At 36.1% G+C, this 16,984-nt stretch overlaps 1 protein-coding gene across 2 annotated transcripts in view; it reads right to left on the bottom strand.

Moving 5' to 3' along the window:
- Positions 1-16,984, bottom strand: part of CPNE8 (copine 8) — a 222,752-nt gene that overhangs the window by 128,359 nt on the left and 77,409 nt on the right. For both annotated transcript variants that reach the window (XM_029954822.1, XM_029954823.1), the window contains exon 6: positions 15,323-15,399. In XM_029954822.1, coding sequence (XP_029810682.1) covers positions 15,323-15,399 — 77 coding nt within the window. The remainder of the gene's footprint in view (positions 1-15,322; positions 15,400-16,984) is intronic.

Genomic DNA, 16,984 nt, shown 5'->3' with positions numbered 1-16,984 from the left:
TCTTGAAACTCAGTGTCCTCATCTGCGACTAACAATGCAGTTTTAATATCATATGTGTATAAACATAGCACAGAGTAAGCATTCAATACATTATAGTTATTATCATGTGCTTAAAAGTATTATTCACAAATGCAGGGAGTTCCAGAAGGGGAAGGATTCCGCACTGCCATCTCTGCCTGTCTGCACCTAAAGACACCTGATATTGACATTCTCTAAGCATTTGTCAAATGGCATTACATTTGATTTAAGAGAGTGATTTCAGAGGCCCCCAGATAAATAATGTAACTCAATATGATGTACAAGAAAACTAACAAATTAAACCAGTAGCATGACTTCTGTTCCAACTTAGTGCTGACTTGGTGATTCTACTAGCTTTATCATGAGTGGGCCAGATAACAGGATGCAGTATACTCACTGATTGAGGGCAGGGAGAGGGAAGGTGATAAAATATGAAAAAAATAGTCCCTGATACAGAATGTTAGGCAGCTACAGGGGCAGAATGGGAATTCTAAGTGTTTCACCTGTGTAGGTAATAGAATTAAGAGATAATCGTCAATACAAAATTTGCCAACTTGACATATGGATTAGTCTTAACTGCAGTAACAAATCCCCAATTGGAGGTAGCTGGAGAAAGGACACAGACTCTAATAAGAGCTAATTCTTAAATGGATAAAGGATAAACCAACACCTTTTCCATGCTAAACCAATCTCTTTGCACTGGAGAAGAACAACTCAAACTGAATAAAGTCTTAAAAAAAAAACTAAATTAAAAAATTAATGTAGTACCCAGTGGCACGATGAGGTATTTATGTAATATTGCACTAAAATTTGGCAACACATAAATTACTCATATTGAGAATTCTGTTATACTTGAATTATGAGGGAGAAATAAATGACTTAGAGCTTTGGGAGAAGTATTATGTAAAGAATTGGCTGACAGTTGGCCTGTAGTGAAATGCAAACCATGTGATACAAAAATAAACATGTAAAAATTCATTTATTATTCATCAACATTAATGGTTTTAATCTTGAAGTAAACCTAACATGACACTGTAGTTTTTCTTTGTTAATAGATGAATAGATAATACATCTTTAACCCCCAAATGCATTATTCATATGATTGTATTTCTTTATCTTACAGTACTAATATATGAAAATGATAGTCAAACTGGCATCTTGACTATGAAATACTAATGAAAATAAAGTTTGGCATTTCATATTATTTATAGATCCAAGAAGCAAAATAACTATAGATAGATCATTTATTTAGCTTTGCAAAACAGAATTGCAAACAGAATCGCATTACAAACAGAATACCATTGATTTGCTTATTTATGCAACAAATATTTGTAGAGTTATCTACTTATATGCAAGGCATGGAAAGTAGCATTCTTCAAGGTTCTGAAATATAATCATTTTAAAAAGATGTATTGAGTGCTTACCCTTTTTTATTTGAAAGAGAGAGTGAGCATGAGTGAGCCAGAAGGGCAGAGAGAGACAGAGAATCTTTTATATTGTTTATTTATTTATTTTGAGAGAGAGAGAGACAGAGAGAGAGAGAGTGGGGGAGAGGCAGAGAAAGAGGGAGAGAGAAATTCCCAAGCAGGTTCTGCACTGTCAGCGAGAAACCTGACTTGGAGCACAATCCCGCAAACCATGAGATCATGATCTGAGTGGAAATTAAAAGTTGGGTGACCAACCAACTGAGACACTCAGTTGCCCTGAGAGAGAGAGAGAGAGAAAGAGAGAGAGAGAGAGAGAGAAATCTTAAGCAGGCTCCGAGCTCACCATGGACTCCATGTGGGACTGGATCCCATGACCCTGGGATCATGACCTGAGCTTAAATCAAGAGTCAAACATTCAACTGACTGAGCCACCCAGCGCCCCTGAGCACTTTTCCTTTTCCAGGCATTGTGCTAGGTAGCCAAAGCAGAGATGCAGATGAAGTAGATACAGTCTCTAGCCTAAAGGAGTTTAGCAGAAAGAAAAATGCACAGTGAAGATGCCATAACTGATATAGATACTGATGCAATAATGATAAAGGATTAAGATTATAACTGAAGTAAGATTCGGGTACTAAACTAACAATGGGCACCAATCCTAGTCTGGCAGAGACCAGAAAGATTTCAGAGAAGGTGACAGGAACTGTTGTCTAGCAAGATGAGTGCAAACAGGCAAGTGGGGCAAAGTGCATAAATGCTTTCCAGACACAAGGATCAGACATAGTGATGTAAGAATATGATCCAATGAAGGAAATTCAAATCGCTCAGAGCATAATGTGTGTTTCAGAATATTAGAGTACACGGGTGGGTCTCAAGTGTCATTGCAGAGCAAGCTTTCTCCCCAACAGGTTATGGGGAAGAGCTGAGGAAGGAGCTGACTCTACATCTGACTCTAAAAAGAACAGTAGGAGCTATTGCATGCAAAGGACACTGGTGTCATCTGTAATTACAGATGTCAAGGCCAGTCAGGAAGAACTCTACAATTAAGTAAGAGGGGTTACCCCAAGAGTAGTGGAAATGATCATGGACAGCTTGGCTGCTGAGGAAGGAAGGAGAGAGGGAAAAAGTACATAAAAGGACTCCCAGCTGTCTTGCTTAGAAAACTGCCTAGTGGTGCCATCACAGAGAAAGGACACAGCAGGAGGCATTTTGATAGTATAAATAATAAATTCATCTTTGGGGCATATTCAATTTGAGATTTCTTTGAAACATCTATTTTCAGTAGGCAGTTGTATAGATGCATCTAGAGCCAACAAAAGAAACACGATTGATATAAGATGTGAGTCTCAATGGGACACAGGGGACAACTGAAATCAGAGACACAGAAGACATCATCCAGAGTAACGTATCCTGGAGGGTGTAGGCGTCCAACTTTGTTGAGTCACAGACACATTTGAAACTCTAATAAAAGCCAGAGACATTTTTAGGAGAAAAATGTCACTCAGCATTTTGTGCACAATTTCAGGTCATTCTTGGGCCCATGACATAGGGTTAGAGGACTATGCAGGAAGTCACGGGGGAAATGAGGAGAAACAGTGTCATGAAAGCAGAGGGCAGAAGTTTCAGGGAAGAACTGATCAACAGCACCAAGTGCCACAAAGATGCCGGAAAACATGGGAAATGCAAGCATCTGTGGACATGGCCCACAGGAGCACCTGAGCCACCAAGTAAGCCACTTAAGTGGAATCATGAAAAGTGGGTTGAAGAGGTAGTGGCAGTGGAGTAGCTGTATAAAAAGTCTCTGAAGATTATTTGGTGTGATGGGAAAAATGGAAGCAGAACCACTGCATAAAGAAGAGGCAGAGTTATATGTCTGGAGGACAGCCTGGAGGAAGTTGAAGATATGAGAAAGGTCTCTAGGGAGGTCTGTGTGGAGTGCAATCCAGGGCTTAGAAGAAGGCAGTTGTTCATGTGGAGAAAAGTAATATATGCTCAACTAAACCAGGAGGGGAAGAGGTAAACTAAATCCCCCCCCCATAGTGGGCCAAAAACCAAAGAACGATGAAGGGGTCAGAACTGAGTTTTATTTTATTTTTATTTTTTTAACATTTATTTATTTTTGAGAGACAGAGCATGAGCAGGGGAGCGGCAGAGAGAGAGAGAGAGAGAGGGAGACACAGAATCCAAAGCAGGCTCCAGGCTCCAGGCTCCGAGCTGTTAGCACAGAGCCAGATGCAGGGCTCGAACTCACGAACTGTAAGACCACAACCTGAGCCAAAGTCAGCCGCCCAACCGAGACCTGAGTTTTAAAAAGCAACTCAGCTCCTGGCTTCCTTCCTCTCCAGATTTTGGATGAGGTATTTGACTTATATAAGTCTCCTTCATTCATCTGCAAAATATAACTAATAATCTCTAGTTTGCTATGTTGGTGAAAGATTAAATGCTAGAATGTATGGAAAGCTCTTGGTGCAGGCTGTTAGAGTGTTAAATAACAGATACAGCAACTAATATTATTTGTGGTATTATTCTCTCAGAGTAAAAAGGTTCAGTTGTAAAAGTAAAAGGCTGGGAGTGAGGAGAAGAAAGGTTATGTGACAGAGGACTTGAAGAAAGTTATTTGTAGTCCTTTGGAAAAGCTGCCAAGGAGAAAGGGGAAGAGTGACAAGAGCGTTGAAGGCTGTAGCTGAGCTGGACATCAGGATTGTGGTGTCACCAGACCATTTGGTTCTGGATTGTGACACGAGGTGCTCAGATCACATGAGTGTAGACAGAAAGAAGGGAAATCCCTGGGGTTGAGGACATAAGATACCAAATGTTTCCTGTTAAACAAAGAAAAAAATCAAAGCCATGTAAATAGCTCAGTGAAAACTAACACTAATGTTCAAGTAAAAAGAAACATACTTTTAGTATATTAGTTTTTCTTTTGAACTCTAATTACAGGAAGAAATGATGTCATTTCCAAAGGCAAAAACAAAAGATGCATGCGTGTAGTTTTTCAAAACTAATGAATATTTTAATTTAAATCTCATACATTTATCTTTCCAAGCAATATGTTTGGTCTCTAAAATATTAAGAAGATGTCATTTCTAAGATTTTACTCTATCAATTATCACAAAGAAAAACATGACATTCACTGTCAAAATATGTTAAATGCCAGACAATGGAAATAACAAATTTTTAAAAAATTTTAAATACTATGCTCAAGAAATCCATCTGCTACCCTATAATTGTTAACATTACAATTAAATTAAATGTGGTCTTGTTTTAAGGTCAGAATGTAATCGCTGACTTAAGAAAAGAACAAGACAGTTATTATCACAGTACAGAATTATAAAGAATACACAATCAATTGTTTGAGACACAGGTTTGTCATAATTAAATAAAAGTAAACTGTTCATAATCTCTGGAGATGAAAATTTTCTTTAAAAGTAATTATTGACAAGAATAATGTGATCAAAGTTCTTAAATACCACATATGTCAAAAATTTTTATGAAATTACTGCAGCTGGGATAAACTGTATGTATCTATCTACGTACGGAAATATTAGGTTACTGATATTACTGCAAGTACCCTTTACATTTGTGATGTAGTAAAATGCATTGGTAGCAACATTATTATAATCTGAAAATTGTGTTCCAACCCTGAAGTGCAAAGTTATAATGTGCAAAAGAGACATTTCATGCACTTAACAAAAAAAGAGAAAACATATAAATGTGACTATTATTCTGGAAAATTCGGTTCAATAAACATTTACTGAATCTTACTATTTACAAGGCACAACAACAGGTCTCTACAATGCAGGGGATATAATGGTTTCTTTTTTAAGTCTTTTCACAATTGTTAAAAGAAAAAAGGATGGAGGAAAGGCATTCAGCAGCTTGATTGAATTTTAGAAGGTTGTTCAGGGGCTTTGCTCCAGCACACTGTGGAACCCACATGCCTCGTGATGAACAGAAGAATTAATAAGAACAGAACAGGAACATCTACTGTGTATTCCTTTGGTTATTTTTTAAGCAGACCTGCCTAGGAAAGGACAATAGGGAACTTAAAACAAACAAAAATAGTATGAAAGGGAGAGGGGAAAAAACCTCTACTAAAATGTTGGCAGAAGCTAACAATTCAGTTAGCTAGAAGTGGTATGTTTATACTGGGAAAAAAAACCACAATACATTTATGCAAATGACTAAAAACATATGTTGGAATCTAGACGTATTTGGAAATGTCCGTTTACTAAACTTCCCTCCATGTTTATAGTCTTTCATTAGAATTAACTCAAATTGGGAAACAGTTGAGATTCAATTGATCTATCTCCATGATTACTGGGAAGCTCTAATAAATACTGGTATCAAAGCAAACAGTGAGTCGCAAAGATTACTGAGATTTTTCACTTACTAGAATTTATTCTCAGAGCAGCCTACTGCATTACAAGAACCTACCAGTACCTAAAATGGTACTGTGGCCCAATCAAGGATAATCAGTCACAAAGGCCTTTCAAAAAATAATAAGTAATAAATAAAACCACTAACAATATGTTTAATTTCTCCTCCTTTAACATTGAAAGAGAAGAAAGCAGCAGAAAGCTCATTGTTTTTAGAAATGAAAGCACATCATCCCGCATTACCCAATGGAAGACATGACCAGAAAGAATGAGTACGTGGTGCTATTTACTTGTCAACACACTGAATTCTGAATAACGATTTTCTAAAAGAATAGGAAAAAAATACACTATTTACCTCTTTCCAAAACTAGGATATGGATTTATTTTTTAAATTCCTTCCAGTAGTCTTCCTATTTAGACTGTGTTGGCGCTGAGAAAATTTAATGTTACCCTTAGAGAAGGGTATTGTCATCCTCATTGACCACAGAGAGTGGTGCAGTCACCCTAGAATGGAGATTGCCCAGCACAGGAAAGTCATACTTCCCCTCACTTCCAGGGCTATTGCTGTTCTCTTTGTCATCCTAGGAAACAGAAGAGTGCAGCACATACCCTATGGAAACCTGGTGCAGCCCACAGAAGCTAAGTCTTCATGACCCAAGACAGAGGCAAGAAACAAACCGCTCTGGAGATGACCCCTATTTATCTCTAATTTTTTTTTTTTACTCTGGACTGCACTTGCATAAAAGTTGTGTGGGTAAGAGATAGTGCAAAGGAACCTTATCCTTGAAATCATATAAGCCGAGATGGGTATCTTGAAAGTTCTTCTTATCATCTAGAGATGTTCTTGACTCTTAAGTAAATACTTTTTTATTACCAAAATGAAATACAATTAAGAAATTCAATCTCCTTCAAAGCCATACATAAATATATTCATTTGCTGAAGGCAGTATAATTCAGTAGTTAAGTACTTGGGTCACAAGCCAGACAACTTCTATTTGAAGCTTGATTTCTCCAGAATCCTTGTCTCAGTTTCTTTCTCTGATGAATGGGGATGATTATAACCCCTGTCACCTCACAATGGTGCAATAAGGAGTAAAGAAGTTATTAGGTGTAAAGCTGGTAGTATAGTGACCGACACCTTCTAAGAATTCAATCAAGTTAGCCACTTGTATCATTTAAAAAAAAGTCACTGCTCCCTTTCAATTGCTTTGAAGACAAAAACCAACTGCGTATAAATACAGGAGCAGAGACAATCCCCAAATGTCAGTTCCAAATATTCATCTCATCAGTGGGTTAGAGCTCAGATCAAGATCCTTATTCTAGGAATAAGGTCCATAAAGGTCTTTCTTTGCTACTAGCTTGCTTAACTATAGCACTAATATATCCTCGTCTATATCTTGAATCCCATAATCAGCAAATTATGCCATAACCTAAGAGGGGAGAAAGAGGAAAGAAAGAATGAATTTCAGTGTAAAGGAACCTATGATTTCTCTGAAAGATTTTATCCCAACAGAATCTCTAAGCTTGTCCATATTAAGGGTAACCCTTTAGAAACTTATCTGATACTAAAACTAAGTGAAACAAGGAATGTTTATTCAACAAAGGTAGGTACTATTTAATGTAGAAGCCACCTTCCAAGTAACACAGATCATATCTAACAGTTCTTTCCTTAAGATTTTTTTATCAGTTTTCAATCCAACTCAATGAAGTTAGACAAATATAAATAAACAAAAATATGTTGCAAATGTTTATACTTTGTAATACAAGGAAATAATGACTCATCTCTTCCTAAAACACTGATCAATTGTGGGAAGCTCAGAAATGGATGGTGTTCCCTTTGTCAGAAAATCATACAGCCAACCTTTCAGTTACCTGTGTAAGAAATCTGTCTTCCTTGAAGTCCTTTACAATCAAGACTATCAGCCTAACATCAATCCTTTTGAAATAAATCATAAAAACATATTTTGATCAGTTTACTTCTCCTTATCTCCTGAGTCCAAATTACTGTCTACTCTTAACTAGATTATTTCAACAGTAATTAACTTACTATTCATTATTGTTAACTACTCACACCATTCTGTACACAGAAGTGAAAAAAACCTCTCTGAACAAGAATCATGATTTTTCCCAGTGTATTTATGATAAAATTCAAAAACTAAAAATGACCTATATATTCTGATCTAAGCCAGTACTCTAATTTTCACAGGGTTTATATCAATATGTAATTATATTTATTTGTATGACTATTCATTTAATAAGTAGGTGATTATGAGGACAGGAACAACTGTGTTTTCACAATTGTATGCTTAGTACCTAACAGTTCCTGGTCCATTATATATTCTCAGTAAAGATTTGTTGAATAAGTGAATTAAGAGAAGGAAAAAAAAAAGAATCCTTAAGACCTCTGCTATACTGAGGTTGTGTCTGATAGAAAAGTCAATAAATATAGTCAATAAATACAGTCTATATAATAAGCACTTAGACAAAATAATTTTGCCTTTTGTTTTCTTGCTTAATTTTGGATGCCTAACAGAGTTACTTATATATAAACTTCATAAGAACAGGGAAATATAACATCCAAATCAGAACAATAGATCAACCATTATAGGGCTTACCTCTGATGATGATGTTAAGGACTATTTTCAGAAAAATGTATTTATCTTATCCATATTTTCATGACTGGCCATATCCTTTGCAAGCCTATCTAATCAGGACAGTTCTTAATTCATATGCCTTTTCCAAGAATAACTGGAATTTCTGAGTAGAACAGAGAAGTATGGAAGCTTACAACTGTATACACTCACTCTTTCAGGTTAAATAGAAACATCACTGCAGATTTTTCCAGAGTATGAGCTCAGATCCACAAAGGAATGTTAAGAAAGTGGGCCAGTTGAACATTTACAAAGTTTCCATTATATGGAAGACTCATAATCTGGTGCAAGATACATAAGGAAATATACTAAGATTCTCTCTACTTTTAGTCTTTAGAGAACACCCGATTTTTAATATAGGCTCCCCCAAAGGAAGACAAATGCTTTATGCTAGATTAGTGAAGCACCTAACATCTCTCTGAGATGCAATCAGTGGTTCCATTTTTAGTGTGTTGGAATCATATGAAAATTACTAATATGTATACACATCAATTGTGATCTTTGCAAATAAGAGAAAAATAATTTCATTGATATTGTACTCTAGATTACATTTTACAATTACATATGAACCTGGGCAATGGTCTAAAAATTCAGGACATTTCCAGCAAAATAACGCTATCTTATAAAACCCAAGGTACTGAAAAGCAGAAATTTAACTACTCCCATTTGATTTTTCAGTTCCATACGGAGAATAGACAAAATACTTTTTATATTTATATTTGGTCGACACTTAACAATTTATATATATGTAATTGAGTTTGGTTCAAAATCATCCTTTATGTAATCTTACTGAATTCCTAGCTAAATGCTCCTCTAAGGAAAACAAATACAGAAAGACAAAAAGACAGAAAGAGAAAAGAAAGAAAGGAAGGAAAGAAGAGAGGAAGGAGAGAGGGAAAGGAGAGCTTATTAAGTGATTTTATTTAAGAGGTCTTTCCTAAGAGACGTTACCTATAATATTAAATAACAACAACATTAATAACAGCCATAATTTGCGAGTTTATTAAATTCCAGTGTCCTCCATGACAAAAATATTATATAAAGTATTGCTATTTCCTATCAATTCTATTACAGTGGCTATTTAGGCTAAAGCCTTCATACTACAAAAGTAACCCACAGATATGGAAATATAATATAGATGTGCAAGTTTTGGAATGCTACATAGCGAGTTAGTAACAGATATGGTGCTAAAAACATCATATTCTGATTCCCAGCCCAGTGTTCTTTCCAATAAAATAAACCAGGGAGTCTACCAATATCAAACTACTTTGCAAGGAAGTTAATAAAGTCAAGATGACTTTGAAGGACAAAATTTCCTCCAAGTTGGCTATATTTTTACATATAAAAAGTTGCACAATAAAGACAAGCTCTCCTTCATCATTAAGTTTGTATGTTTCTTCCCTTCAAGACCAATCGCTCTCCTAATCTTCCTCCTCCTATTCCTTCTCACGCCCACTTCATCTACACGCACCCACAACTACAAAATAGCTTACAGAATCAGGCCACATTTGACTCAGATCTTTAAGGCTCTGCCTCAAGTCCCCCACAAGCCCTCATCTTCTACATTATTTCCCAGCTTCCTTTCTGCTCTGTTTCTCTCCCCACATTTCTCTTGTTGAACTTCAGCACCCAATGTGTCTGTCCTTGAACCCTTTATCAGAATTGAGATCCCAGTTTCCATCCGTCAACTGCAAGCTGCTCTTAATTATCAACCTGCCTCTGAGTCCCTGTCCCTACTCTTTTCACTGTACTGTTCACTAACCACTCTTGGATCCCTCTCTTTATCCTTTACCCACTACTGATTACCTAGACCACAAGCTGCTACAGCCACTCCACGAAGATCATCATCTTTCCCCTTAGCCAAAACAGTTGCCAGTTCAGTTACCCAAGGAGTTCCCCCTCCTCTCCAGGGTAAGAATCTTCCTTCTAACCACAACCAGTCCCTGCCTCCTCAACCCATCCTTTTATACAGAACCAGTCATGCCTGGATGAGCGTAACAGGAACAAACAGGTCCATTACTTGATGAACATAATAAATGCTTTCCTCCCAGAGGAGAGAATGGCAATCTTTCTTAAACCGATGCTGATTCTAGCATTTTGGAAGGCTTTGCTGAATCCATCACTGAGCTCCCTAAAGATAGAAGAAGTAAAACTCTCTGACAGCATCACGTAGAAAATTGGATACAATCTCACAGCATGAGAAAACACACTGCTGAGTGGGTATAATGGTAAATAATAATGGGACGATCTAAAGTGAGGAGTCGATGAGTCATAGGAAGACACAGTAAATGTTGCAGACAAATTAAGTAGCACCAGGCTCATTTTAGGAGGGCTCAGGGAAAAGACCAAAATGTCAGATGGAATTAAGATATGAGAAATGTGTTTGCTCAAAACTTGAATTCAACAGACAATTGGAAATTGTGAAAATCTTGAGCTGCTATTAAAAAGTAAATTAAACATTCTTGAACATCAGTTTCAAAAAATTCACCTAAGTTCCTACAAAATATTAAAAAATAATTTTTAAATGTGATTTATTTTAAAAGAGAGAAAGAGCAAAAGGGGGCGGGCAGAGAGAGAGAGACAGAGAGAGGGAATCCCATGCAGGTTCTATGCTGTCAGTGCCCACATGAGCTTCATCCCGTGAACTGTGAGATCATGACCTGAGCTGACACCGAGAGCCAGGCACTAAACCAACGGAGTCATCCAGGCACCGCTTAAAAAATAATTCTTATTCTCATAATAAAATAAGAGAATCTCATAATAAAAGTGACAACAATAACTGAAGCACAGAAAATAAGAAGTGATTTTTAAATTCACATTTTGGGGGCTCCTGGGTGGCTCAGTCCATTAAGCATCTGACTTCAGCTCAGGCCATGATCTCATGGTTCATGGGCTCAAGCTCCCATCGGGCTCTGTGCTGACAGCTCAGAGGCCGGAGCCTGCTTCCGATTCTGTGTGTGTGTCTCTCTCTCTTCCTGTCTTCTGCTCATTCTTTGTTTCTCTCTCTCTTTCAAAAAAAATAAACTTCAAAAATAAATAAACATTAAATTCACATTCTATATTTAATAGAGCATGAGGCTATGCACTAGAAATCCATTTTTCCTTTATAATTAATACAGCTTAGGTTTCAAAGGCTTGGTTAGTAACAAATAATTTAAAGCTCTAATATAGCTGCTTTAAATCTCCAAATTTTATAGTTATCATCATTTTTAAAAGCCCCCCCACTGAAGAGATATTATAATACAATTACAATTAAAAAGCTAAAAGAAATTATTCTTAATACCTTAATAGAAAATAACTTAAACTAGGCCATTTAAAGGGAAGGCTTTAAAGGGAAGAACACAATAGAATCTTTTGAATAACTTAGAATTTAAATGGAAAACTAACTGGAAAATAAATCTTTAATCTGAAACAAATTGGTAAATAAGCCCTAAATCACTTGGATAATGCTATTTAAGATAAATAACATTTGGGACACGGGGAGACTTTTTAAATTCAGAATGAGTCCATTTTGTTCATTGCAGGTGTATAATCTGCCTCAGGGATGGGTCTTGTGCTACAATTCAAAGCATATACCCTTCCAGACAGGGGAAATCCTCCAACTCCCTAACAAGATTGGCAAAAGTAATGGCTGCAACAGAAGAGTATACAAATTCTACTTTTATCTCCAGCCATGATGAATAACCATGAAAAACAATTGCGATGTTTAGTGACCATCTTACAATGCTATTTTTGACTAGATAGCTAAGCCCTAACCCAGGTAGTTTCACTCCATGGAGATGGCGGTGAGAGCAGGGCAGGAGACAGAGGCGACTGTGAGAAATGGATATAAGAGCTACATGTTAGATATGGATTGTTTTCCAACGCAAAGTTCATTGTTTCTCTCATGCTTCAATATATTCCACTAGTTTTATACATTATGTGATAAAACATGGTATCTTCCTTTTAAAGTTATGGTTGTCATCGAGTTTCCTGTGAGAAAACACTTATCTGACCTTGAATCATGTCCAATATTCTCCCTGGTTCTACCCTTTCTTCCAAAATCATTCTCTCCTCCACTAAAGTATTGCACGCTTTCCGGCCTTCCGATCTTTCCCCACCATCTGTCCATTTGATTGATTTGAAAAATCACATACATGAAAAAAAGAAAAAAACATGACAGTAAATAAGGGTAATCATGGATGAGTGTGGAATCTGAAAGCATCCATCTAGTGGACCCACTAATTTTAAGGGCTACTTCAACATTATGGGCAGATAAAACTTCCATGCAAATAACATTTCACTCTCTTCCTCAACCCAACTACACTTTTAAATGAAAACGATACATGATTTTCATTGCTTTTCATTTGATGTTGAGGGGAGGGAGTAAACTGCCATTTGAACAGAAGGTGCATCTTCTCTCAGAGCACTTGAATTTCCAAGTGCCCAAGACAGCATGCTCAGCGCAGTGGACCTTGTTCTACATGTTCTTCCTGCTCTAGACACATGACTCTCTCAGAGTTACTGTTTTTAATACAAGATAATATTTTCCCAAAGAAGACAGTGAGTTACAACAAAGTATTTTTTCCCAATCCGGTGTTTACATGCAATGGAGTAACTGCTCAAGTGAGAACCTATGAGTGTATTACTGGATGTTTTAATTAACTAATCAAACCTATCATTTTACTAGCAAGCTAATTACACTTAATTTTACTCTCCTATTTTTGATTAATCTCTCCTATTTTATTTCCTTCTCTCATCTCTTTTCTCTTTTCACTTTATCTTAAGCAAATCCCTTTGCTACACTCAAGCTCTAAAAATTCATTACCCATTTAATAGTACCACATGCCTGCAATGTTCATTTTTTTTAAATCTTTCACTGCTCAAACAATAAACCCACAGTTTAACCCTTTTCTTAATATTGATTTGCCTGAAAAAACTGCCTAGTAAGGTCAAAGGTTGAATAAAAGAGTAGTTACATATACTTTACAACATTGAATGAATTCTACCTTGGTCAGCAAGATAGGTATAATATCAACACTTTCAATAAACTTGCCTAAATTACAAAATACCCTTTAGAGGAAGCAAAGCAGGTGGTTAGAATGGCTTCACATTGCCTGAACAGGTTTCCAAGGGTTTGTCTCATTTATGCTACCCTATCCTCAGCAGGAGCTAGGAAAAATCCAAAGGGCATTTCATCTTTTCTGATTGTGTAAGATCATCATGACACAACGCCAGCAAATACTCCCAACATTTGCTTAATCGTTACTCTGGACATCTCACCTCTTAGCCTAATTGTGTTTCTGTGGGTCTTGTCTCATGGGAATTGTTGAATCAGCTGAACAAGAACCATATTTCACACTATATTCTATTTACCACATGCCCCAACCAATAACATATCAACTTTTTAACATGTTTCAAAACTAGCATAAAAATAATTTTCTACTGGGAAAAATTTTAAGTAATTTAAGAGTCTTCTGAAACTGTTATATTTTCCTTTTATGGAGAAAATAACACAAGATGAAAATAACCAGTAAAAGGACCAATTTAAAAATGTGAGTGTAAGTTCTATAAAAAATGTCTATTCTGTTATGCTGAAATAAAAATTTTCTATTTTAATTGCTTTTGTTTTCTCTCAAAGAATATTAAAAGCATCTCTGAGGTAGCATTGTATACATTATTGATTGGTCTTTTAGTAAGAGTGATTCAGTGACCTTCCAATAATTTTCATGGGCCTAAATCACTAGACTCAACAATATAATAACAATTATATATACTTAATAAAATATCTGCATTTGCCTTTCAGATTACTTTTTACTGACATATCAAAGTGATCATAAACATATTTGAATTGTAAGTTTACAAATGCTACAAAGATAGGAAAACAAATTATACATGAAAGAAATGTTTAAAAAAAGGTAGTTAATATGCAAAAGTCTTCAAACTGGCACGCAGTAATAAGTTAATAATCGAGAACTCATAGATTTCTTATTAACCTGAAAAGACAACACTAAACATAAAGTTCAATATTACACAGATAATGTGAGAATGATGCCTTGGACATCTGAAGTATTTGGATGTCAAAGATGAATAACTTTGGAAAGTTTTGACACATTTATTTTACAAGTTGAAGGTATCGACTTCCAAATTTCCCAAACCTTTTGATGTTGTGGTCAGTTCTGCAATTTTCTCAGTATTCTTCCTAAATCATTTGATGTTAATGAACAGTTGAGTGAATCCAAATAATTGAGATTGGGTGAGGGGAGGAAGAAAGGGGACAGTGAGGGAAAAGATTTAGGCAAAATATCTGAAGTTAGTTTCCTGTCTTATTTGGAAAATATCCTATGTAATTGATATGAAAATGAAACATGATCCCAGTGACTGAAAATGAAGGTAGAATACATAATTCTGAGACACCACCTTCTCTTAATCTTTATACACTTTCTTTTTTTACAGACCCAATTTTGTGGTAAAAATTATTATTAAAATCTTAATCAGTAGAAATGCACTTACTAAGCATTTGGTGTAAAGAATGGTGCTACATATAATCCCTGGCCCAAAGGAGAAAAATATCTGTTTCAAAATGTTTAATTCTTAACCATAAGAATTAATACTATAATCAAACAGAAAACAAAACATTTGCTTTTTTAAGTCTCCTCCTTTCATTTTGTGAACATTTTGTAGCATGGCATATGACAGCTAACATATAAATGATTCTTTACAGACATGTCAAAACTATTTGTTAGAAGAAAAAAACTCATAAGATGTTTAAACCCACTTTTGGTCTACAACCACATACTTATCAATTCCAAACCACCCAAATAAAACCCAAAGAGTTAACATTTCATTGTCTGGATTAGAAAATACTTACACTATTGGCTTTTCCAGGCGACTTCCCTGAGAACCAACAATCTCCCCCAATGTACAAAACACTTGTCCCAGAAAGTCCTAAAATAGATAAAAGGATTAAAGCTCATAAATTCTCAAGCTGTCTTTACACTACATATTTTATACATCATATCTGTATTGGTTTCATTGCTGAAATAGTGAAATGACCCAACTCCCAATAGTAAATAAAATGAGCTCAATATGCATGAATTTTAGCATGTGATTTTCCTGCAAGTTGGCAAAGGCTCTTGTCCTTTTATCACAGCTAACTTGTTATTGCAAGTAAGTCACTGCTTATACTTTCTTTTCCTTCTGGATATTACAACAACAGTTGAAAAAAGTTCCAGGATCTGAATTCACCATTAGCTTTTGGAGGTCTCTGAAACTAGTAAACTTGGGCTAAGGGGATAGACTGTGAAAACACAGAGCAGAGGTGGTGAGTGCTACCAGACTTACCTACACACAGGCTATGCCATGTGAGGTGGCTACCAGTGAGTGGGGGGAGGGGAGGGACCCCAAGCCACTTGGCCAGGTGTCTATTCTACTATTGCCATTCATTACCTGGGACTGGGCAATTAATTAAGCTCTCCAGTTTCCTCATCACTAACATGCACTAGTTCCCCTCACAGAGTTGTTTTGAGAATGAATGATTTATTGCATGAATTAATATTAGTATATGTTACATACCTAAAACTGGGTTAAGTGTAATAGATTATAAAGTTCATTAATATACAAACTAGGTGTATCAAGCACAATCTTATACTTATTTTCAAGACTCAGAATAACCTTGCACAATGAAAGATCTGTTATTAATCTTTGTTTCACATATAAAGAAAACCATAATCATATAGGAGGCTGACTTTTTTTCATGTTCTAAGCAGTCAGAAATAGCAGAGTAACCCAGATGTTCTGATTCCAGATCAATATACTGCCTAAGAATTTAAATATCATAAATACAATGCAATTTCACATGCCAATGAAATAAGAGTTCCTACATCATCTGGGTATGCTGAATCAAGAAAATATGGAAGTATTTCAGAGAAAGACAGACTCTCGAGTTTAGCCTGTATAGGAGTTTAATCTCTTAAAAGAGAAGGTGGAAGATCTCCCTAAATTGTACAGAGAATTGGTCCATGGGAAGCCCTAAGAAGGGTGGACAAACAAAATACTTAAAGTTTTTAATAAGTAAAATTTTTAAATGCCTAACAAGTAAAAGCTATGTATTCAGTTCTAAAAAATAAAAGATGGAGAGAGTGCTCTAAGTCTGATGAAGAAAGTCCACACTGGAGTCTGGGATAGTCAGGGTAATATTTCCCAAAGGAAGTAAGCCTTGAGAGCCAAGTAAGAATCCGATCATGTAGAGATGAGCATTGGATATTCTGAAGCTAGAGTCAATGGGAAGTTACTCAGATCAAAGGACTGAAAGTTCTCAGAAGAAGGAGAGGGAAAGGATAAAAGCAGGAAAGGAGTGTGTTTTGCTTTGCAAAAACCAGCAGTTCCCAACAAAGAGACATCCAGCAAGGTGTTTCACCTGTTAGTCCCTTGGTAAGTGTTTCTTTCACCTGATAGCCCCTTACAGACTCGTACATGAGTCCATTGAGTCAGTTCGTGACATTTTGGAGTTGAAGATCTGCAGAAGTCCCCC

This window comes from Suricata suricatta, chromosome 10 (assembly GCF_006229205.1).
Source record: "Suricata suricatta isolate VVHF042 chromosome 10, meerkat_22Aug2017_6uvM2_HiC, whole genome shotgun sequence".
NCBI lineage: Eukaryota > Metazoa > Chordata > Mammalia > Carnivora > Herpestidae > Suricata > Suricata suricatta.
The sequence above is the reverse complement of the archived record's forward strand: the minus strand, read 5'-3'. Positions and strand labels throughout refer to the sequence as shown.